The 23,408-nt window shown below is 47.1% G+C and overlaps 1 protein-coding gene across 1 annotated transcript in view; it reads left to right on the top strand.

The window, feature by feature from the left end:
* Nucleotides 1-23,408, top strand: part of kiss1ra (KISS1 receptor a) — a gene marked incomplete at both ends in the record, with an annotated part of 134,651 nt that overhangs the window by 13,220 nt on the left and 98,023 nt on the right. The window contains one exon of the mRNA XM_084327558.1: nucleotides 19,211-19,335. Coding sequence (XP_084183684.1) covers nucleotides 19,211-19,335 — 125 coding nt within the window. The remainder of the gene's footprint in view (nucleotides 1-19,210; nucleotides 19,336-23,408) is intronic.

The following is a 23,408-nucleotide window of genomic DNA, read 5'->3' as shown; positions in this document are numbered from 1 at the left end:
GGGAGGCAAGGACAGGGGTGATGTGGTCTCTCTTATAGGTTCCGGTCAACAGTCTGGCAGCGAAGTTTTGTACTAGCTGTATGCGGGACAGGGAAGACTGGTTGATGCCTATATAGAGGGAGTTGCAGTAGTCTAATCTAGATGAAATGAAAGCGTGGATAACTCTCTGAAGGTCTGCAGGGGAGAGAAGGGCGTTGAGCTTAGCAATGGTGCGTAATAGGGAAGTGTAGTCTGACGTTGCATGGGCGCACAGGTTCACCCATATAGGGATTTATCATTGGGAAAATTGATTATCGGCTATTGTAACAATTCTGCCGCATGGAAATTGAAAAGCTTGAAATCTTTGCACACAATGAGTTCCCTTCTATCATTAACATTATTGTTTAAGCATTTTTGGTTGAAATAAAATTCTGCGATTTTTTTTTATGATTACTTGCTAATATTTTCATGTTGAGCTATAGATTGTGGATGAATACGCACCAAAAAGTACACCTTGCAAATGTTATTTGTTTTAAATGAGATGATTTAGAAATGGGCAATGGGGAAATACATTGCGTTGGTGTCATGTACAAAGGTCTACGTCTACATTCCACTGGCAACACAATTTGGTGCACTACATTCTAGTTTTCTCCACACTTCAAGTCTGTTACACCTGGCCTAGCTACCCAGGTGCGCATCAACACCCCTTTCTCTATCAAAAAGGCGTGTTTCCTACTATCAGTAGTGCTGGCCACTGCCGCAAAACAGCTTGATAGGGGGGAATAATTTTGCTGAGCAGCGATTAATGCCTGATGTGTCAGTGGTAATGGCACGTCAGATCATTTGGGAATCACAAGCTTCCTCTGAACGCTACTCACAGCAACCTTTTCCATCTCGCCACTAGATGGCCACCTGTCCTCAGCGAGAGCCTCGCCACAGATAGAGTCACTCAGCGTCACCCCTTGCTCTCGTTTCCTCTCCTGAGCCCTGGTTACAGCACAGACAGGAAAAACATTTGGGTGACTTTTAATCAATGCATCACATAAAAATTCAGACACTGGGGCGTCCATAACCTCCAGAACAGGGATTACCTTTCCCACAGCGATATCGTTCCCCATGATAAAGTCAACTCCCTCTACAGGGAAACATGGGCGAACCGCCATGGAAAAACAACCTGTAATTAGGTCTGATTTCACATGTATTCTATGTAAAGGCGCGGGTGTAAAACCCATTTCAATTCCCCTGACAATGGCACTTGATTGACAGGACCATTTTTCATTTAATGGTAACACATCTGCCAAGTTGGTCACAAACTTCACCCGACAGTGACACATAACCAGTAAATATAAAGGGCTCAAAACAGCTGTCTGGTTTTTCCAGAGCGCCATCTTGCTCAGGACATGAGACTGTGCCAATCAACCCCACCCCTTTTGGTTTTTGGGCTGGCCCCTTAGCCTCTCGTCGATCGCGTAGTGCGTAACAGTCCTCCACCAGATGACCTGTTTTCTTGCAATAACTACATACCACCACGGCCCTTTTAGAAGGCGGTGAGCGTGGCCAGAATGCTTGCCCGCCATTCCCCCTAAATGTTGACGGAATGAGCCGCCTCTTACATACACATCATTTCGCACAGCAACATGTTTGTGGGTCAATGCGAACTCATCTGCTAAAATGTCAGCTTGCTGGAGGGTAGATACTTTGTGTTCGTTTAAATACACCACGATGCGCTTGGGCATGCAGGTCTTAAACTGCTCAATGAGCACCAACTCGCTCAAAGATGCCAAGTCATCCACTTTACATGCCGAACACCACCGATCAAATAGAATTCGTTGTTCACAGGAAAAATCAACATGTGTTTGAGAAGGGGACTTACATAGTGCGCGGAAACGTTGTCTATACGCTTCTGGCACCAATTCATATACACGTAAAACAGCACATTTCACCTTCTCATACTCCAAGCTGTCATCCATTGGCAATGAAGCACATGCCTCCTGAGCCTTACCAGTGAGCTTGCATTGCAATAAAATTGCCCACATGTCCTCTGGCCAATGCAGGGCACGCGCTATACGCTCAAAATCAGAGAAATATGCTTCTACCTCAGACTCCCGGAAAATCGGAACCAGAGAAATATGCTGGCTAATGTTAAAGGGCGTCTGGGAGACAGTTGAAGAGGGGGTAGAGCTACCACTCTCCAACTCCAGCTTCCTTATAGTCAACTGGAGCTCCCTGTCCTTCTCCTCCTTTCTCTCCAGCCTGTCTCTCTCCTCCTGTCTCTCTCCTCCTTTCTCTCTTCCCTGTCCTCTCTCTCTCTCTCTTCCCTGCCTCTCTCCCTCTCCTCCTTGTCTCTCACCTCCCTGCGCAAAACCGCGCTCTCCTCTATCTGGAGACGGGCCAAACGCAGCTCAGACTGTGCGCTCGATTTACGAGTAGAAGAAGAAACAGAGGCACGTCCTGAGTGTACAGAGCTATCACTGTCATTCTCCTCAGCCTTGTTAGTGCTACCTTTTTGTTTTTGTATTGCACCACCCTTTTGGTCTAAACCACCAGTGCTGTGCGTGACGTCCTCCGAGCCATTCCCCTGGGCTATGGGCGAACTGAATATATTTTGATCCAATAACCCAGCCAGCACAATTGCTTTCACCTCTTCCTTACTTTTTGAACTTTGGACAGTAATGCCATAATGTTTGGCGATACTACACAATTCAGCTTTTGTGCAGCTATCAAACTGATCCCTCGTAGGGTCTGCCGCGAAATCCTCCAAAGTAAAAGCTGCCCCAGCCATATTCCCTACCACAGAATATGACTATGCCACAAAAAATACCCTGCGCTCCCGTAGCAACCCACGTTACCACCAAACAAATAATGGCCACTAGACAATAAGCCCCAGGAAATAGTCACTCACCTACTCAACAACATCCGTTCTTAACACATTTAACAGCCACATTCCGCAGTATACAACTTAACCAATACGATTTAATGACCACATCTAAAATAATAAATGTTGGTCCTAACTAGGATCACCTGGGTAACACTAATTACCCCCATCTAAACTACTCCTTTAGTGGGATGAGGACTACACATAACTTCAGTCGCTTACCGATTTCATTGCGCACTCCACCGGGTTACACGATGCATCGCCCCCCTCCCCCTAACCAAGCAGGTGATCCACCCTTTACCTATGTGGCAAAAAACAGATTGGTTAATAGTTGGACAGAGGGTGGAACACGGAAAAACAGCAATGACGTAACCACTACACCTCCCTATTGGAAAAACATGCTTTCACCACTGAGTTCACTTGTCTGTCGAATTTAAATTGGGGATAAAAAATTACACCTAGGTAGTGGGTGTTGCTCTCATCCAGGCGGGAGAGGGCAGAGTGTAGCACTCAGGGGATAGTGTCCTCTATGTTCCTGTTCTCACGGTAGGCAAATTGGTGTTGGTCCAGTGAGGGTGAAAGGCCAGATTTGATTGCAAACCTTTATTTAATTTTAACCTCTTAAGCCCGAGCAGTCCGGTACCGGTACGAGATTGATATCACGCAAGTGAATCCATCTCTACAGAATGTATGAATTAATGTTGCGTTTTTTGTTGTTGTGTTGAGACAACCCCTCATGTAAGAACAATGTACATATTTACTGTAACATGTTCTCAGTGTTGAGACAACCCCTCATTCTGTAAGAACAATGTACATATTTAACATGTTCTCAGTGTTGAGACAACCCAACATTCTGTAAGAACAATGTACATATTTAACATGTTCTCAGTGTTGAGACACCCCCTCATTCTGTAAGAACAATGTACATATTTAACATGTTCTCAGTGTTGAGACACCCCCTCATTCTGTAAGAACAATGTACATATTTAACATGTTCTCAGTGTTGAGACAACCCCTCATTCTGTAAGAACAATGTACATATTTAACATGTTCTCAGTGTTGAGACAACCCCTCATTCTGTAAGAACAATGTGCCTGCGTCATGCTTCATGTAAGAGGCTCTGCGTGCAGCCCCCCAGGCCAAGGCTGACTGGAAACAAGGAAGAGCTTTCCATGTGGGAGAGAGACGAGAAATACCGTCCCTGAATACTGCATTTATATAACGCTTTTCATGTAACAGCAGGCACCATTCACACACAGTGCTTCATAAAAGTCAGACAAAGCTTTCCAAAAGCTCAAACAGTGAACTCCAAGCCCACGTGGTTGAACTATAAATTCAAAGAAACAGACTAAGAAATGACGTAAACACCATGATCAAAACAGTAAAAAAATAATTCATCAATGACAAAACTGAGGAAAACAAAAACAAACCAAACTTTGGAAATTACTCAATAATCAACTAGGCTGCAGTAAAAAACTTAAAACCAGATTCTCAAACATAAACATAAAGACAGACAACAAGCTCATCACAGACAAGCTGGATGTAGCCAATTATTTAAACATCTTTTTCACAAACATAGCCACAACACTAAACAAATTACCCTCCCACTCAGGGCATTATGGGGTAGAACACATAGTAGAATACTACAAAAACCTAGGGGTCCGCAAAGACGACTTCAAACTAGAAATGGTAACAACCGATGAGGTACTCAAAAAACTGAGCGCCCTCCAACCTAACAAGGCCATTGGCCATAACAACATCCCCTCCAAATTCCTCAGAGACGCAGTAGCCACCATCACCCCAGTCATCACACATAATAAACCTCTCCATAAAACAGGGACACGTCCCCAAGGACTTCAAAATTGCGAGAGTGACCCCTCTGCACAAAAAGGGCAGCAAATTAGACCCAGGCAACTACTGCCCTGTTTCTATTCTTACCTCCATCTCGAAAGTCATGGAGAAAATAGTCTACGAACAGGTCGAAAAGTACCTGGCGGAAAAAAATCTAATCTACGAATTCCAATCTGGCTTCAGAACATCCCACTCCACTAACACATGCCTTCTCTATTTGAACGACCACATCAAACAAGAGGTGGACGCGGGCAAATACTGCGGCATGGTCATGCTGGACCTACAAAAGGCCTTCGACACTGTCAATCACTCCATTCTGATTGACAAGCTAAAAGCAATTGGTTTTGATAGTTTATCAGTGAGCTGGATGCAATCCTACCTGGAGGGGAGAGAACAGATGGTGGAGGTAAACTGTACTCTATCCCCCCCCGCTCACAGTGAGCTGTGGTGTTCCACAAGGAAGCATACTAGGACCGCTACTGTTCCTAATTTATGCAAATGACATGTCGTCAGCTTGTGACTGCAACTTGTTCCTGTTTGCGGACGACTCAGCCCTGCTGGTCTCTGACAAGAACAAGTTGCAGGTTGAAAAAACCCTCAGCTCGGAACTAGGCAAAATCTGCATATGGCTCGCTGATAACAAACTATCATTACACATGGGCAAAACAGAGTCCATTCTCTTCGGTTCAAATAACAAACTCAGCAAGACCGACGGCTTTTCAGTTACAGTGGGTGACAATAGTTAGTTTCTTTAATAGTTGTCATACAGAAGTACAGAATACTTTCATACAAAATGCTTCTTACTGTTACGCTCCAGAGACTGCTAGACAAGATAGTATCAAATAACATCGTATAGCATGTAATTTAGAAGAAGAAAATGAGGTCACAGTGTTCGGTATAGACATATGTACAATGTTCTGAGTTACCATATAATATACAATACTATGCAGTGTACTAATGTACAGTACTATATAGTGCAAAGCAGAAATGGGATGAGGTACAATTTAGGTACAATTTACAGTAAGTTGTACGAGTTGTAGTGCAATCCTTCATCAATAAATATAAAGTGTGGGGAGTGGGTGCTACAGTGTGTTTGTTTAAAGTGGGTGTGTGCTATAAAGTGTGTGGAGTGGGTGCTACAGTGTGTTTGTTTAAAGTGAGTGTGTGCGTGTGGATGTGTGTGCTATGTGCGTTTGGTGGTTGTTGTTGTGTAGTGTTCATTGTTCGTTTAGCAGCCTGATGGCCTGGGGATAGAAGCTTCTTCTGAGTTTTTCTGTGCTCGCCTTGAGACTCCGGTATCGCTTGCCTGACCGCAGCAGTTCAAAGAGGCAGTTGTTCGGGTGACTGGAGTCTTTAATGATTCTCTTAGCCTTGCCCTTGCAACGCTTGTTGTAAATGTTCTGGAGGGTGGGGAGCCCCCCTCCAATTGTGCGTTCGGCTGAACGTGTCACTCTTTGTAGTCTGCTTCGGTCTTGTGCAGTGCTATTCCCAAACCAGGAGGTGATGTTGCCGGTCAAGATGCTCTCTATTGTACATGAGTAGAAGTTCTTAAGGATCTTCTGACTGACTTGGAACTTCCTTAGGCGCCTGAGGAAGTAGAGGCGTTGTCGTGCCTTCTTCAAAACACTGTCAATGTGTGTGGTCCATGTCAAGTCCTCGGATATGTAGGCTCCGAGGTACTTAAAGCTGTTGACTCTCTCAACCGGTGCCCCGTCGATGCTGAGGGGGCTGTAGTCCTTGACCCCCGACCTCCTGAAGTCCACAATCATCTCCTTTGTTTTGCTGACGTTCAGGGAGAGGCTGTTTTCCTGGCACCATCCCGCCAGGACCTTGACCTCTTCCAGGTAGGCCCTCTCGTCGTTGGCAGAGATCAGGCCCACCACCACTGTGTCGTCAGCAAATTTGATGATTGTATTGCTACTCCGCTGAGCCACACAGTCGTGTGTGTACAGGGAGTAGAGGAGGGGACTCAGAACACAGCCCTGGGGGGCCCCTATGTTGAGGGTGATGGATGAGGAGGTGCAGTTGCCTGCTCTCACCACCTGGGGTCTGCCAGTCAGGAAGTCCAAGACCCACTGGCAGAGGTCATAGTTCAAGCCCAGGTCCCTGAGCTTGGCTATGAGTATGGAGGGGACTATGGTATTGAATATTGTCACAAGGAAAGATGAAATTACCTACCTGGGTTCCATCCTAGAGGCAAATCTTTCCTGTGACAAAATGGCATCCAATGTAATAAAAAAAAGTCAACCAACGAACTAGATTCTTGTACCGGATCTCCTCTCTGCTAAACAAGAATACCCTGAAGACTCTGGCAGGAGCACTCATTCAAGGGTACTACGACTATGCTTGCACCTCATGGTACCAAAGCACCTCAAAGGCGCTAAAACAAGATTACAAACATCACAAACTAGTCAGACTACTACTTGACCTCAATCCCTACCCACATTCAAAACCGCTCTTAAAGAGCACCTACGGGAGGCTGCAATTCGAAACTGGCCACCGTAAATGTCCAAACCCCCCACCCCCACCCCCTCCTAATAGACAGTCTCCTCACCACCGCATGTATATTCTCCCCCTCCAAATGTACAGTCTCCTCACCATCATATGTATATACTCTGTCAGGATCTATGAGTAACAGTACTGTATATTTGGATACCGCATATGTCACAAATGTATTACTACTAAATACCTATATGTCCCTATGCCATAAATGTCATGTATGTTGAGTATGTCATAAATGTCAATATGAATTGAAAATGGGGGACCTTGATGTAAACAAGACAAACATCTTTCTCTGGTCTGCATCCCCTTAACAATTGTGTGTATTGGGCCGTACTGTATTGTACCCATTCTGCAATCTGTTAAATAAAGTTTTCATTCATTCATTCATTCATTCCAACACACAGGAGGGTTCAGGGTAGAACCTGGAACGTTTATAACCGTCTGTAGTGTGGTTGGTGAAAGGGTTAACCGTCTGTAGTGTGGGTAGTGAAAGGGTTAACCCTTTGCCATGTGGCAGTGAAAGGTTCACCTTCTGTAGTGTGGTTGTGAAATGGTTAACCCTTTATCGTGTGGTGGTGAAAGGTTAACCTTCTGTAATGTGGTTGTGAAAGGGTTAACCCTTTGCCGTATGGCAGTGAAAGGTTAACCGTCTGTAGTGTGGTAGTGAAAGGGTTAACCCTTTGTCGTGTGGCAGTGAAAGGTTAACCGTCTGCAGTGTGGTAGTGAAAGGGTTAACCCTTTGTCGTGTGCCAGTGAAAGGTTAACCGTCTGCAGTGTGGTAGTGAAAGGGTTAACCCTTTGTTGTGTGGCAGTGAAAGGTTAACCGTCAGTAGTGTGGTAGTGAAAGGATTAACCCTTTGTTGGGTGGCAGTGAAAGGGTTAATAGCATGGCAGCAGCAACAATATATTGCGCAAAGTCAAACACACACACACACACACACACACACACACACACACACACACACACACACACACACACACACTGAGACGCTACCAATTTGCACAGCAATATACCCGATGCTTAATGTGTATTGTCAGTCAAAACAGTCAGTTACCATTTGTCTCATAGCATGTTATGCTTCACTGCCTGCGTGTTTAGTTTTGATATACTTTGTGTGGGGACTGCTGATGAAAATTTGCATCCTTGCTAAATCCAGTGTATTTAGACTGCATTTATTTGTAGTGTCCAGTAATATGCTCTGTCCCGTCTAAATAAACAAATAAATAAATAAATAAATACATTTGTAATAATTACATCACCTCCACTCTGTCTGCAGCAGGTCTCTCCGCTCATGGAACGGCAGGTCCGTATCAATAGTCTATGGATTTGGAAATGCACAAACATGCACTTATTTACTTATGTATTTATCATTATTATTATTATTATTATTATTATTATTATTATTATGTTGTTCCTATTTGTGAAAAAAATCAATCATGCACTGAAATGTCAAATCACGTTCCATTTGTACCTGTACAATATGGTGAATAAAGAAATCTGAATCTGAAAGTTCTTATCTTTTAGAGATAACGCTAAGCTAGCTGTATTGCAACGCAACAAACCTTTCCAAGCGATACGCTCTCATGCTCCACAGCTACCAGTGTTCGTCTTTCTCTACAAATTGAGCCTCAAAAACCACCCGAGTTCAGTTGAAACAGTGAGTTCTTTGGAGTAATGGATTACTCACGGCCCTCCCTAGATCATAACGATAGGTTATGTATATAACCTAGTTATATTAGTATTGGCTGAGCGTCCCGCTCTAGCCTAATGAGATACCCCTTATCTCCTAGTACCTACTGTACACCAACACGAACAACTTAATGCACCCATACCTGATCGGGCCCCGCCCCTATGGAGGCATAGCCTATAAGACCATGGTCATGGTCACCAAACACTCTTCCTCGCCAAATCTCGTTCCAGTAAAAGATCCCTCAAAAGGGAACTCAGGGCCGCGTAGAGCGGGACGCTCAGCCAATACTAATATAACTAGGTTATATACATAACCTATCGTTATATATCGTATGGCTATCGCGTCCTGCTCTAGCCTAATGAGATATGGGTTAGAGCGGACGCGAGACCCGACAGATGTACCCCCTGAGGACCCGTAAGCCCACATCAAGGGGTGCGGGGAGCCCAGTCACCCCATCCTTCCTAATGAAGGGGGGGCGCAGTCAACTCCACCTGAATGCGAACAAGAGGGAACTAGAACCCCTTGAACACACCGCACAGGCGGAACCACGTGTGACTCAACACACTGTGGCCCATACCCACACACTCCTGCTACCCTACCAAAGGACGGGAAGCAGGAAAGGCCACAGACCCCAGAACCGCCTGGGAGACAGAACCCCCGGTCATGTCCATGAGGTAAAACCTTACAAAGGGGCCCGGGGAGGACCATGAAGCTGCAGCACAGATGTCCTCCACCGAGGCCCCACCCAGGAGAGCGGCAGAGGCAGCCACCCCACGAGTGGAGTGCGCCCTGACGCCCCCAGGGGGATCCTGCCCAGCCAACGTGTAGCAGAGGGCAATGCCCTCGCACAACCAATGGGACAGGCGTTGTTCGATAGTGCCTTACCGGCAGCAGAACCACCGTGACAGACAAAAAGCCGAACGGTGACCCCAAGGTCCTGAGTACGGCTGAGGCAATTCCCAAAGCACGGACCGGACATGACAGGTGAAGGCCTGCATCTAACTCACCACCGTGAGGAGGCGGATGAAACGCCTGAACCACAATATCCCTGGAGCGGAAGAACTCCGGATATTTACAGGCACGAAGGCAGGATTAGGCCGCAGAGTGTCACCGCAATCGGAACGAAAGAAAGGCACTCTGGTCGTACCGAGAGAGCACAAAGCACACCCACGCGTCAGCGGAGGTGACGGCCAGCAAGAACGCGGTCTTGAACGACAGCTGTTCCAACGGCGCCTGCTCGAGCGGCTCAAACGGGGCCAAGGACAACCGACCGAGGACCAGTTGAAGATCCCAAGTCGGAGCCCAGGAGCGTTGCACCGGCTTAACGCGTCGAGCGTCAAGCAGGAAACGCTTCACAAGAGGGTGGCTGAACAAGACATCCCCTCAAACCCCTCATGATAGGAGGATATAGCTGCTGCACATACCCTCACCGTCGAAGCCGACAGTCTATCATGGAGAGACTGGAGGTAACTAAGGACAGCATCCAGGGGGCAGGAGACTGAGTCCCGGCCCCCCGCCTTACACCACACTTGGAACATACGCCATCTGCCCGCGTAAGCGCGACAGTGGAGGGAGCATGCGCATTCCGGATGGTAACACCATCATGATCAAGAACCTGCGCCCCTCAACGTACCCGTCCCAACAACTGACCTAACAGATGTATGGGGAAGAATCCCAGGCGGCACGGCATCGGTCCCAGACCTGCCTGGCTATGTCCGGACGTAATCCCCACCCGTCACGATGAGGACCGCCCCACAACAGTACACCTGTACCCACATTCTCCCTGCCGGGGATGTGGGGAGCCCTCAGGCCGCGCAGATGGAGGACGCCCATAGCCAGCCGCCCATAGCCTGGTGCAGACGGGGGGAGCGTACCCCTCCCTGTCTGTCGATACACGACACTGACGTCGTATCGTCCGTCCTGATCAACACCATTTGTGGACCAGAAGGACCGTTTTCAACACCAACACATTGAACGTAGCGCAGACCGGGCAGCATGGTTTGCCAGCTGCCCCCTACTGCGTTGGCCCGACGCGTCACCAGCGAGGGAGGCGTCGGTGAAAACGCGACGTGAGACAGCGCCGTAACCGTCCTAGGACGGAACCTTGACAACACGCTCTGAGAGGGATGCCCATAGCCCTCCAACCGTTGACTGGGAAGAGGAGTACTCTACATCCAGTCTACAGCAACCTCAGGCTGGTAGAGACCTGCCTGGTGCGAGACCTGACGATCAGCCTTGACCGCGAAGGACCAGAACGTCGTCAGGGCAGAACACTCCGTAACCCCTGACGATGCAGAGGCCCCAGTGCGGCCTCCACGCACTTGGTGAAGATGCGGGGAGCCAGAGAAAACCGAACGGCAGCCTCTGGTACTCAAAGGAAGCGTAGGTAAGCCCTAGGATGGAAGATCGGAGATGCGCATACGCATCCTACAGGTCTATGGAGGAGAACCAGACCCCCACCTGACAGTGTTCAACAGGTAGGAGACGATCCAAAAAATCCTGAACCTTCCCATGGGACAGGTCCAGCCTGGGTCTGACACCCCCCCTCCCGATTTCTCAGGCAGAGAACACCGGGAGGAGAACGCCACGACGATGGCTTGCTTCGTCCACAGAGATTGGATCTCGTTGACCAGAGCTGTCACTGCTGGAGACCCTGACAATAGGGTCTGTACCAAACCTGAAAACGGGTCCCCGCAAACACAAGTCCCCGCCTCAGCGTTCTCTCCATCCACCTCGACATATGGTACTGCCGTAGTCATATGTGATGACACTCCCAACGCACCCGCCGCCATGTGGCGCAGGTCCGCCAGGAACTGTAGATAGTTGGCCCGGTCCCCCCGCCGTGCGTAGCCAACCCTGGAACCGTGCGAGCAGAGCGTTCCGTGTCGGGACATCTGACCCTGGCACCACCCACGAGGCAATCGCACCCAAGGGGGGACCCCGACAGAAAGGGCCGGTTTGATACGGGGGGCTTCCTAGGTGAAAAAAGCTCCCCCACTGAACACCCCTCCAGAACATGCTGAGGAGTTGTTCTGCAGCCGGACATGCAAGGTGTAAGGACCCCATGGGTTCCTACACACCGTAGCCCTGCAGTGATTACTACCACCCCAAATCACGCGTGCCTGCGAGACCACTGCACATTTTTCAGGAGTGGGAGGCACCAACATGATACCTGGCCTGGCGAAGGCGAGGCCGGGGAAGCCCGCACTGTGTGCCTCAAAAGGTTTCGAGCCCCCCTGCTGACAACACTTAAGTTGACAGACGTAACACCAGGCTCAACCAACACAGCTTATGGTGTGGGAGCCGCTTGACAGCACAACATTCTCACGGACAGACCCAGGCTCAGCCATCAACTGGGTGTCAGCCCCTGTCCCCATGAGAAGCGAAAAGTGGGGCTGCCCGCGCTTCAACGAAAGCACGCGGCCCGCAGCCAAAGGAAACAATCAGAGCCCACTTTTTCCGCTGGTGTTGGGGAAGGGAGTGATCGGAGAGCGGGCTGCTCGCGGCAGGACGGTGACGGCTTGTTTGTTCAAGCCGAACCCATACAACATGGCCGATCCCTCGGCCGCCAAGGTCCTTGTGGACACCTGTCGAATCAACGCCCAGGATACCTCCGGCGAGGGAAAACATGGCCGCCTGTCGAGGGCCTCGTCATCGCCGCTGACGAGGCGTGCTCTCTCTTCTTCTGGCTGCGCGGTGTGAGGCGGTGTGGGGCCTAGGACAATACCGCCCGCGCTCCAGCAGAAGACCAAAATCCCCTGCGGAGAGGGGAAACCTGAGCGGTTATAGCTTGCGGCTGGGTCAAAGCTAATAACGTCAACAACCTTGCGCGATGTGTCGACGTCGGCTGGCCCTCAAGGCCCCGCCACCAGACACCATTTTTTTAATAGAAAAAAACAGCAATTCGAACACAGTTCTAATCGCTGCCAATTCCATACCGTGGCGGTACAGGCTTTAGCAGCCCACCAGCCCCCATGGTGTCGGCCGGGCGGGGCACTGTTTCAATATGTCAAAAACAAAGGACTGATGTTAACACGGAGCACCAGTGGTGGTTGCAAACAGCAACCTCCACTGTGGTGTGCACCAACTGTGGTGTGCACCATGAAAGGGTTAAATGAATAAAAGAACTAACCCACAAAATACTGTAGAATGAGCAAACCCATATACACAACGTTAAGGGGAGGCGGACCAGAGCGAACTAGTCCCGCCTTCATTCAAAATATTCACAACAGCACACCAGCCCTAGCTTAGCCCATTTACCAAAAAGGTAAACAAAGCCCCCCCCCCGCACTACTCCCCCATTAGACACCGATTGACCGTCAGCATAAATGGTTGAGAGGAGCGAAAGCTGTAGGAAAGACAGACCTTCTCATAGCAGAGTGACAGAACGAAACAGTAGCCCCCTACACTACTTGTGAGGTTCGCCTGTTCCCTGGACCTTTAATTCCCTGTCTCCTTACCTCTCCAGCCCCCACCCTCGCGTTCGTTTACTCTCGTCTGCTCTTCAGCAGCCCACACCCTTGGACTACCTTTCCCTGGACCTTTAATTCCCTTTCTTCCCACCCACTCGCTCCGTTCCTTTAAGGTACTTTGTTGATTTATTGCATTCCCTGCCTCGCTCCGTTCCTTTAAGGTACTGTGAGGATTATGTGTTTGATTGGTCCGTGCCGAACACACACTTCTAAGTCAAGTATCAATTACCTTCACGCACCTGATGTGTGTTCTAATTAGCGCCCCAGTGGGCTTTAAATACCTCGATCTCCCCCCCAGTCCTCGTCGGGTCGTTCTCTATCTGTAAGCTCCTACGGGAGATTCTCTCTATTCCGTATCCGTATCTTATCGGTATCTGTATGCTGGTTCTTCTCCGGCGTGAGACGAGGTGCCAGCCATCGCCACCTGTCGCCGTTTGCCTGGAGTGGGACACAGCCGATGCGCTCTCTAATTCTCTACGGGAGGTTTCCAGTGTTCCACCCCAGACGCGCATCGCTTCCTAATACTCTATGGGAGGATGCGTCTCTCCAAGCCGACGCGCACCACTCCAGACGTGCTACTACTCCAGGCGCGCTACTACTCCAGACGCACATCGCTCCCTATCCTACGGGGGGATGCGCGCTCTTCAAGCCAACGCGCCCCACTCCAGACGCGCGTCGCTTCCTAATACTCTACGGGAGGATGCGTCTCTCCGAGCCGGCGCGCTCTTCTAGCCGACGCGCTACTACTCCAGACGTGCTACTACTCCAGACGCGCTACTACTCCAGACGCGCTACTACTCCAGACGCGCTCCACTCCAGACCCCCGAGCCGGCGCGCTCTTCTAGCCGGCGCGCTACTACTCCAGACGCGCTCCTACTCCAGACGCGTTCCTACTCCAGACGCGCATCGCTTCCTAATTCTCTACGGGAGGATGCGTCTCTCCGAGCCGGCGCGCTCTCCGAGCCGGCGCGCTCTCCGAGCCGGCGCGCTCTCCGAGCCGGCGCGCTCTTCAAGCCGACGCGCCCTACTCCAGACGTCTAGCCGGCGCGCTACTACTCCAGACGCGCATCGCTTTCTAATTCTCTACGGGAGGATGCGTCTCTCCGAGCCGGCGCGCGCTCCGAGCCGGCGCGCTCTCCGAGCCGGCGCGCTCTTCAAGCCGACGCGCTCCACTCCAGACCCCGAGCCGGCGCGCTCTTCAAGCCGACGCGCATCGCTTCCTAATCCTCTACGGGAGGATGCGTCTCTCCGAGCCGGCGCGCTCCACTCCAGACCCCGAGCCGGCGCGCTCTTCTAGCCTGCGCGCTCCTACTCCATCCCTGTAAGCAGCTCTGGCCCTCGCCCTGACCAAGGCCTTAACCCTGTTTTCTCTGTCCCTGTCTCCAGCCCGCCTCCCCGGGCCTCTGTCCCTGTTCCCCTCTCCAGTGCCCCTGTTCCTGCCCTGTCCTTTGCCCTGGCCCTGTCCTTTAGCCTTAGCCCCTTAGCCTGCTCGCCTCTTAAAGGCACAGTGCCAATTTTCCCTATTTCTTGTTTCCAGTATTTTGTGTTCTCCCTTAAAGGGACAGTGCCGCTTTTTGTTGTATTCAATAAATGCCCAGTTCTTGGCTTACTCTCATACCTGTCTTGTGTTGTGCGATTGGGGTCGGTTACAAACCATAACACTACTACAGCCTAGCGTGAGGCGATGTGGGACCCAGATCAACAACCGCCTGTGTACAGACACGCAACATGTTTACCATGTCGGCTGGACCCATAGCCCCACTACCCGATGCCAATGTGGATAGGAACTAGCCAGCTGAGCCATAACCCGCCGTTAAGTCCCATCCTGCAGTAGTATAGCTCTACTGCTACACCGCCGAGCTCACGCATCGGCCCCAGACGGGGACACCGTTCCACAGACCCCGCCGGAACACAAAGGTAACGTACCTGGCTAGGCTACCTAGCCACGGCCTACCCTGTTGTCAACCCATTTACCCGTAAAAAAGGTAAATATGACTCAGCAAAACCCCCACAACAGCTACCGACTGACCGTCATTGATGAACCGGGCAAGAGGAGGGAGAAGTGACAACATCTCACGGTGGAGACATTAGAACAGCGTAGCAGTTAGCATGTAGCAGTAGTGTTAGCATGTAGCATTAGCGTTAGCATGTAGCATAGCATTAGATGTTTAACGGCCCAAGACCGTTAAACAAGACCGTTTGGAAACCGTTCACTGCAGTGAAACGTTCACCAAACCATCCTGCCCCCGGCGCCAACACACAACATGGTTGTGTAACAAAACAAACCAACATTACTAACACTAATACCCATGCCTGAAGACACAGGGCCTACCTGGGTACAAGCTGGCCCGACAGCCAATCTCGCACAGCTGAACCTTGGTCTGCTGCCATCAGACGAGGAAACATCAACATAGGCTCGTCGTGTCGCTGAAAACATGCTTCGAAGATGCCAGGGGCCAGCAACCTCCGGTAAGCTTTAAACATTACACAATTCCTCCAATCTTTTTCATACTACTAGTTACATACGGTGCACGCAGCCGATACGATGGAACGAAAATAGAGGAAGAGTGTTTGGTGACCATGACCATGGTCTTATAGGCTACGCCTCCATAGGGGCGGGGCCCGATCATGTATGGGTGCATTAAGTTGTTCGTGTTGGTGTACAGTAGGTACTAGGAGATAAGGGGTATCTCATTAGGCTATAGCGGGACGCGATAGCCATACGATATATAACCACAAACACATGAAGAGGTGGATCTAAAGAAAGAAACCCCTAGGTACTAAAAACATGTTCAATAACGAAAACCATTTGCTGTGATTTCCTACAACTTGAAAACATAATTTCAATAAAATAGGGTGAGTTCCACAGTTATTTATTTATTTAAGTACAGTGTATAAGGTTACAATAGTTTAACGCTGACCACGAAAACACACGCACGTACTGTACGCATGCATGCACACACACACGCATACAGACACAGACACACACAACACACACACACACACACACACACACACACACACACACACACACACACACACACACACACACACACACACACACACACACACACACACACACACACACACACACACACACACACACACACACACACACACACGGAACAGAGGACTGAGCGTATCAGACAGTGACCCTAACAACCCCTTTTTCTAAGCCCCAAGCATTCACTGCAATACGTCCAAAACTCTGCTGCTCACATGCTCACCTCCAGCCGCCGCTCTGACCACATCATCCCCATCCTCCACAATCTCCACTGGCTCTCCATCATATACAGGATTCAGTTCAAAATTCTACTCATCACCTTCAAAGCCCCCAACAACTTGGCCCCCTCCTCTGACCTTCTTCTCCACCACACGCCTACCCGCTGCCTCAGGGCCGCAGATGCTAACCTCCTCCAACCCATCAGGACTAAGCTCCGGACCTGGGGGGGCGACAGGGCCTTCGCTGCAGCTGCCCCCACCCTCTGGAACGCCCTGCCCAACCATATTCGTCAAGCAGACACCCTCTCATCATTTAAAAAAGCCCTAAAAACCCACCTTTTTACCATTGCCCCTTTTTACCCTTGTCTTCAAGCCTTGAACTCCTTCCTCTCTCACCTTTTATATACTTTTTTTTATTAAAAGAATTTCTACTAAAACAGTATTGTTTATTTTGATCTGTAAAGAGTCTTTGAGCATTCGGAAAAGCGCTATACAAAATGTATGTATTATTATTATTATTATTATTATTATTATTATTATTATTATTATTATTATTATTATTATTATTATTATTATTATTATTATTATTATTATTATTATTATTATTATTATTATTATTATTATTATTATTATTATTATTATTATTATTATTATTATTATTATTATTATTATTATTATTATTATTATTATTATTATTATTATTATTATTATTATTATTATTATTATTATTATTATTATTATTATTATTATTATTATTATTATTATTATTATTATTATTATTATTATTATTATTATTATTATTATTATTATTATTATTATTATTATTATTATTATTATTATTATTATTATTATTATTATTATTATTATTATTATTATTATTATTATTATTATTATTATTATTATTATTATTATTACTGCAAAGGGGAAAAAAGTAATTATTTGCCCTGCCCACATTGATATGGTATGGAGAATCTGTTATTTTATTTATTTATTTATTTATTTATTTATTTATTTATTTATTTATTTATTTATTTATTTATTTATTTATTTATTTATTTATTTATTTATTTATTTATTTATTTATTTATTTATTTATTTATTTATTTATTTATTTATTTATTTATTTATTTATTTATTATTAAATTTGTTATTTGTTTGTTTGTTTGTTTGTTTGTTTGTTTGTTTGTTTGTTTGTTTTGTTTTATAGTTTTTATAATCGCACCAAATGACCAAATCTAATTCCTTTTATGTGTAAACTTCTTGGCAATAAAGACCTTTCTGATTCTGAGAACAGAATGTGAAACGCTGACTGTGGCTTTAAGGCTGGTCTCTCTCTCTCTCCTCGGCCAACTTGGTCTCTCTCTCCTGGTCTCTCTCTCTCTCCTCGGCCAACCTTGTCTCTCTCTCCTGGTCTCTCTCTCTCTCCTCAGCCAACCTGGTCTCTCTCTCTTGGTCCTCTCTCTCTCTCTCTCTCTCTCTCTCTCTCTCTCTCTCTCTCTCTCTCTCTCTCTCTCTCTCTCTCTCTCTCTCTCTCTCTCTCTCTCTCTCTCTCTCTCTCTCTCTCTCTCTCTCCTCAGCCAACCTGGTCTCTCTCTCCTGGTCTCTCTCTCTCCTCAGCCAACCTGGTCTCTCTCTCTCTGGTCTCTCTCTCTCCTCAGCCAACCTGGTATCTCTCTCTCTGGTCTCTCTTTCCTCAGCCAACCTGGTGTCTCTCTCTGGTATCTCTCTCCTCAGCCAACCTGGTATCTCTCTCCTGGTCTCTCTCCTGATTTCTCTCTCCTAGTATCTCTCTCTATGGCCTCTCTCTTGGTCTCTCTCTCCTCAGCCAACCTGGTATCTCTCTCCTGGTCTCTCTCCTGATCTCTATCTCCTGGTCTCTCTCTCTCTCTATGTTCTCTCTCTTGGTCTCTCTCTCCTCAGCCAACCTGGTCTCTCTCTCCTGGTCTCTCTCCTGATTTCTCTCTCCTAGTATCTCTCTCTATGGCCTCTCTCTTGGTCTCTCTCTCTCCTCAGCCAACCTGGTATCTCTCTCCTGGTCTCTCTCCTGATCTCTCTCTCTTGGTCTCTCTCTCTCTCTATGTTCTCTCTCTTGGTCTCTCTCTCCTCAGCCAACCTGGTCTCTCTCTCCTGGTCTCTCTCTCCTAGTCTCTCTCTCCTGGTCTCTCTATCATGGTATCTCTCCTGGTATCTCTCTCCTGGTCTCTCTCTCCCTGGTATCTCTCTTCTGGTCTCTCTCCCCTGGTATCTCTCTCTCTCCTGGTCTCTCTCTCCTAGTCTCTCTCTCCTGGTCTCTCTATCCTGGTATATTTCCTGGTATCTCTCTCCTGGTCTCTCTCCCCCTGGTATCTCTCTTCTGGTCTCTCTCCCTGGTCCCTCTCTCTCCCCTGGTCTCTCTCTCTCTGGTCTCTCTCTCTGGCCTCTCTCTCTGGTATCTCTCCTCAGCCAACCTGGTCTCTCTCTTCTGGTATCCCCCCATGTCTCTCTCTCCTCAGCCAACCTGATCTCTCTCTCTCTCCTGATCTCTATCTCTCTCCTGGTCTCTCTCTCCTCAGCCAACCTGATCTCTCTCTCCTGATCTCTCTCTCCTGATCTCTCTCTCCTGGTCTCTCTCTCCTCAGCCAACCTGGCCGCCACAGACATCATCTTCCTGGTGTGCTGCGTTCCCTTCACCGCCACCCTCTACCCTCTGCCGGGGTGGATCTTTGGTGACTTCATGTGCAGATTTGTTGCCTATCTTCAACAGGTAAGAGACACATTATTATTCCTGCCAGCGCCTGGTCTCCACAGCACGTGGATATGAGCTGAATCACACCACATACGTAATCCTGCTATATACCTATTTATACACCTGCATAATATAACCCATATAACTCTGTATGATACAATAATGCTGTAAATACTATATACATATATTTATATTTACTGTATTATATATATATATATATATATATATATATATCCACATCTCACATGTCTGTATATACCTGCATATAATCATTTTCACATATCTGTAGATACCATATCTATATATCTGTACATATCCCTTACCTACTCTTACTTACTACCATAGTGTCTTTATACCTCTGTCACTCTACATATTGATACTACAACTCTGTACATACATCTGATTAGAACTATTACTCAGTAGTACTTATTTATATATTTTATACCCAGTTTGATCACCGCTGTACATTGTATATTACTACTGCACTTTACTGTTACATTTGCAGTCTGGTTGGATGCCAGACGTATCTTCGCTGTACACATGCACACATTTCAAGAGCAGGATCTGCAGATCAAAGCATTAGGCCTACAGCAGCACAAAAGATTCAAACACAGTACAGCAGCTCAATATGCTTTTAAGGATATATTTGTATACAAAAAGCATCTCATTTGCCACACTGCCTAGTGAGCTAAGGTTGAGCCTACAGTGGAGATAGAACAAAATCTTGAAGACATAGTGAAACCTCTAAGGATTGCAGTTACAAAGGACACACAAGATGACACAAGATGACACACAAGATGACACACAAGATGACACACAAGATGACACACAAGATGACACACAAACACAAGATGAGACACAAGATGACACACAAGATGACACACAAACACAAGATGACACACAAGATTTAGAAGTAGAAGTAAAAAGCTTTATTGTCATTGCACAATACAGTACAACTTTGGTTTGGTTTGTGTAGCACCTAAACGATACCTACATACCCACTCTACCCACTCTACCACACAACACAACCATGATGTACCCATAGACACACTACCATACACACATACATTTGTTGTACCCATACTCACTGACACACCACACATTCATGTACCCACTCACACCCTCTGCTACATATGCACTTATTCACAGGAACATTAAAAAGGTTTAAAAAAAAAAAAAAAAGCATTGCAAAATCATCACAGTAGAAACAAATTATTGGACATCGGCGGAAAATATTGCACATTAACGAATACCATTATTGCATTATTGCACATATCCAAACATCTGCCATATTGCACATACACGTATATATTATAGTGAGGTAGATGTAGATGTGGTGGCAATAGGGGGGGGGGTGATTGTTCAGTTCAGTGATGGCTCTGGGGAAGTAGCTGTTCTGCAGCGTGGCGGTGCGGAGGCCCTGTATGGCCTCCCAGATGGCAGCAGGGAGAAGAGGGGTGAGAGGGGTGCGTTTCATCCTTCAGGATGCTGCTGGCTCTGCGGAGGCAGCGCGTTCTGAAGATGTCATCCAGTGTGGGCAGGGGGAGACCGATGATTTTTTTGGGAGGTGTTTATGACTCTCTGGAGGGATTTTCTTTCATATTCTGTGCAGTTTGCGTACCATGCTGTGATGGAGTATGTTAAGATGCTCTCAATAGAGCAGTGGTAGAAGGCCTTAAGCAGCTCAGCAGTCTTGAGGTTGATTTTGACACACAAACACAAGATGACACACAAGATGACACACAAGATGACACACAAAATGACACACTAGATGACACACAAACACAAGATGACACACAAGATGACACACAAGATGACACACAATATGACACACAAAATTACACACTAGATGACACACAAACACAAGATGACACACAAACACAAGGTGACACAAGATGACACACAAACACAAGATGACACACAAGATAACACACAAACACAAGATGACACACAAGATAACACACAAACACAAGATGACACACAAATGGTTTAAACTTTAGAGGGGACACTTAAAGCAGGTCTGGAGGTCGTCCAAAACACATTCTGATGTACTTGTATGCACCGATGTGTGTTTTTTCTGCATAAATTTTTGGTGGAAATGTATTTTATTTATGTAAAGGAAAAAGACAACATTGAGCATGTTAACTAGAAATGAAGTACAGGAGAGGTGGGATTTCTATCTAAATGCAAATAAAGTGGGAGGGAGATTGAAATACTAATGTTGAGATGTGTCATGTTTGTCTTCATGCACCACCAACCGTATCTCCAAGGCACCAGCCAACACACCAACCGTATCTCCAAGACACCAACCAACACACCAACCTTATCTCCAAGACACCAACCAACACACCAACCATATCTCCAAGACAACAACCAACACACCAACCATATCTCCAAGACACCAGCCAACACACCAACCATATCTCCAAGACACCAGCCAACACACCAACCTTATCATCAAGATACCAACACACCAACATTATCATCAAGACACCAACACACCAACATTATCATCAAGACACCAACACACCAACATTATCATCAAGACACCAACACACCAACATTATCATCAAGACACCAACACACCAACATTATCATCAAGACACCAACACACCAACATTACATAAATAAGATGACATAGACTACTACAGACTGGTAAAAGAAAATCCTATTGCACACATTTAAGGAGTCTCCTCACGAAAAAACAGCCTGCCTTGACCCTTCCTATAGAGGGCCTCTGTGTTATCTGACCAGTCCAGATTACTGTTCAAGTGTACTCCCAGGAACTTGTAGGTGTCCACCTCCTCAAGGTGATCCAGGCAACCAATCCGTGGTCCAACTGCATCACCGAGGGCTTCTCTGCTACAGTAGCCATAATGGCTGGATGGTGTTGAAGGTGCTGGAAAGAGCAACAATCTAACCGATGTTTTCCTATAGTATGCAAACTGCAGGGGGTCCAGGGAGTCACTCACTGATTCCGGTGCTGCAGGACCAGCCTCTTGTGTAACGTCATTGCGGGTGCTTGGGTGTGCCTTCTTGGGCAATGGGACAATGCAGGAGGTCTTCCAGAGCTGGGGCACCTTCTTCAATGGTGCAAGTGATTGATTGAATGTATTAGACAATCCAAAATCACATACAATACTGGTACACAAAATGTACAGCCAGAGCCGCCGCTAGGGGCGTCCGAGCAGTGCAGTCGCACAGGGCCTCGCACCTAGGAGGCCTCGCGGTAGGGGCAGGATTTTTTGAATAAATAAATAGAATGTTAACCGAATCACTTTCCATCACAGACCTAAAATCTAGTTTTGCTTACATATATTTCACATTAGACACGTTTGTAGATGTAGAATAGTAATATGCATATAAACTGCCTCACTATGCGACATGAAGATGAGGAGGGCAAGACCACCGCGACCCCTCAGGAGGAAGATGCAATTCATAGCAGCAGCTGCGGCAGCCAGCCCAAGTTGACGGTCATGACGACCAGTGAAGAAGAGGATGAGGAGCGCGATGCCCCTATTCAGGAGGAAGGTGCTATTCATAGCAGCAGCAGAGCGGAGAGTGAAATGGTGTATCATATGATGATGTCGGTAATTGGCCAGTGAATCTGAATAGAGATCTGATCATTAGAAGAGGTCCCCAAGCTGAAACCAGGATTTTGTTATTTGAAAAAACTAAGAAAACAAAAGACACTTTAGCAAGGCGTTGTTCATCCGAAAACGACCAAATGGTGAAACAAATTAAATTATGAATTCGAGGACACATTTGGATTTATTTTTAACCTATCCAAACTGAAAGAGATAGATGACACTGTACGTTACATAGCCTAGTCTAACCAGCGCAAGCGCATATACTGTACATAGCACCTGGCGCAAGCTGTTTGAATAGGCCTACCAGTGCCATTCTATTTCATAGCATCTGATGCGTCTAATCACGGGACGATCAAACTGGGAGCTGGGACTACAATGAAATGGCAGACGCAATCCACAGCCCGATCACGAGCAGGCTTCAACTAAATGGTGTGGGCTTAGACTGCCTATCTGCATATGTGGCGGATAGTGCTATGGAAAACACAAATCTGTGTACAAAAA

The sequence above is a fragment of the Notolepis coatsorum genome (genome assembly GCF_963971535.1).
Source record: "Notolepis coatsorum genome assembly, chromosome: 13".
Taxonomy (NCBI): domain Eukaryota; kingdom Metazoa; phylum Chordata; class Actinopteri; order Aulopiformes; family Paralepididae; genus Notolepis; species Notolepis coatsorum.
The sequence above is the reverse complement of the archived record's forward strand: the minus strand, read 5'-3'. Positions and strand labels throughout refer to the sequence as shown.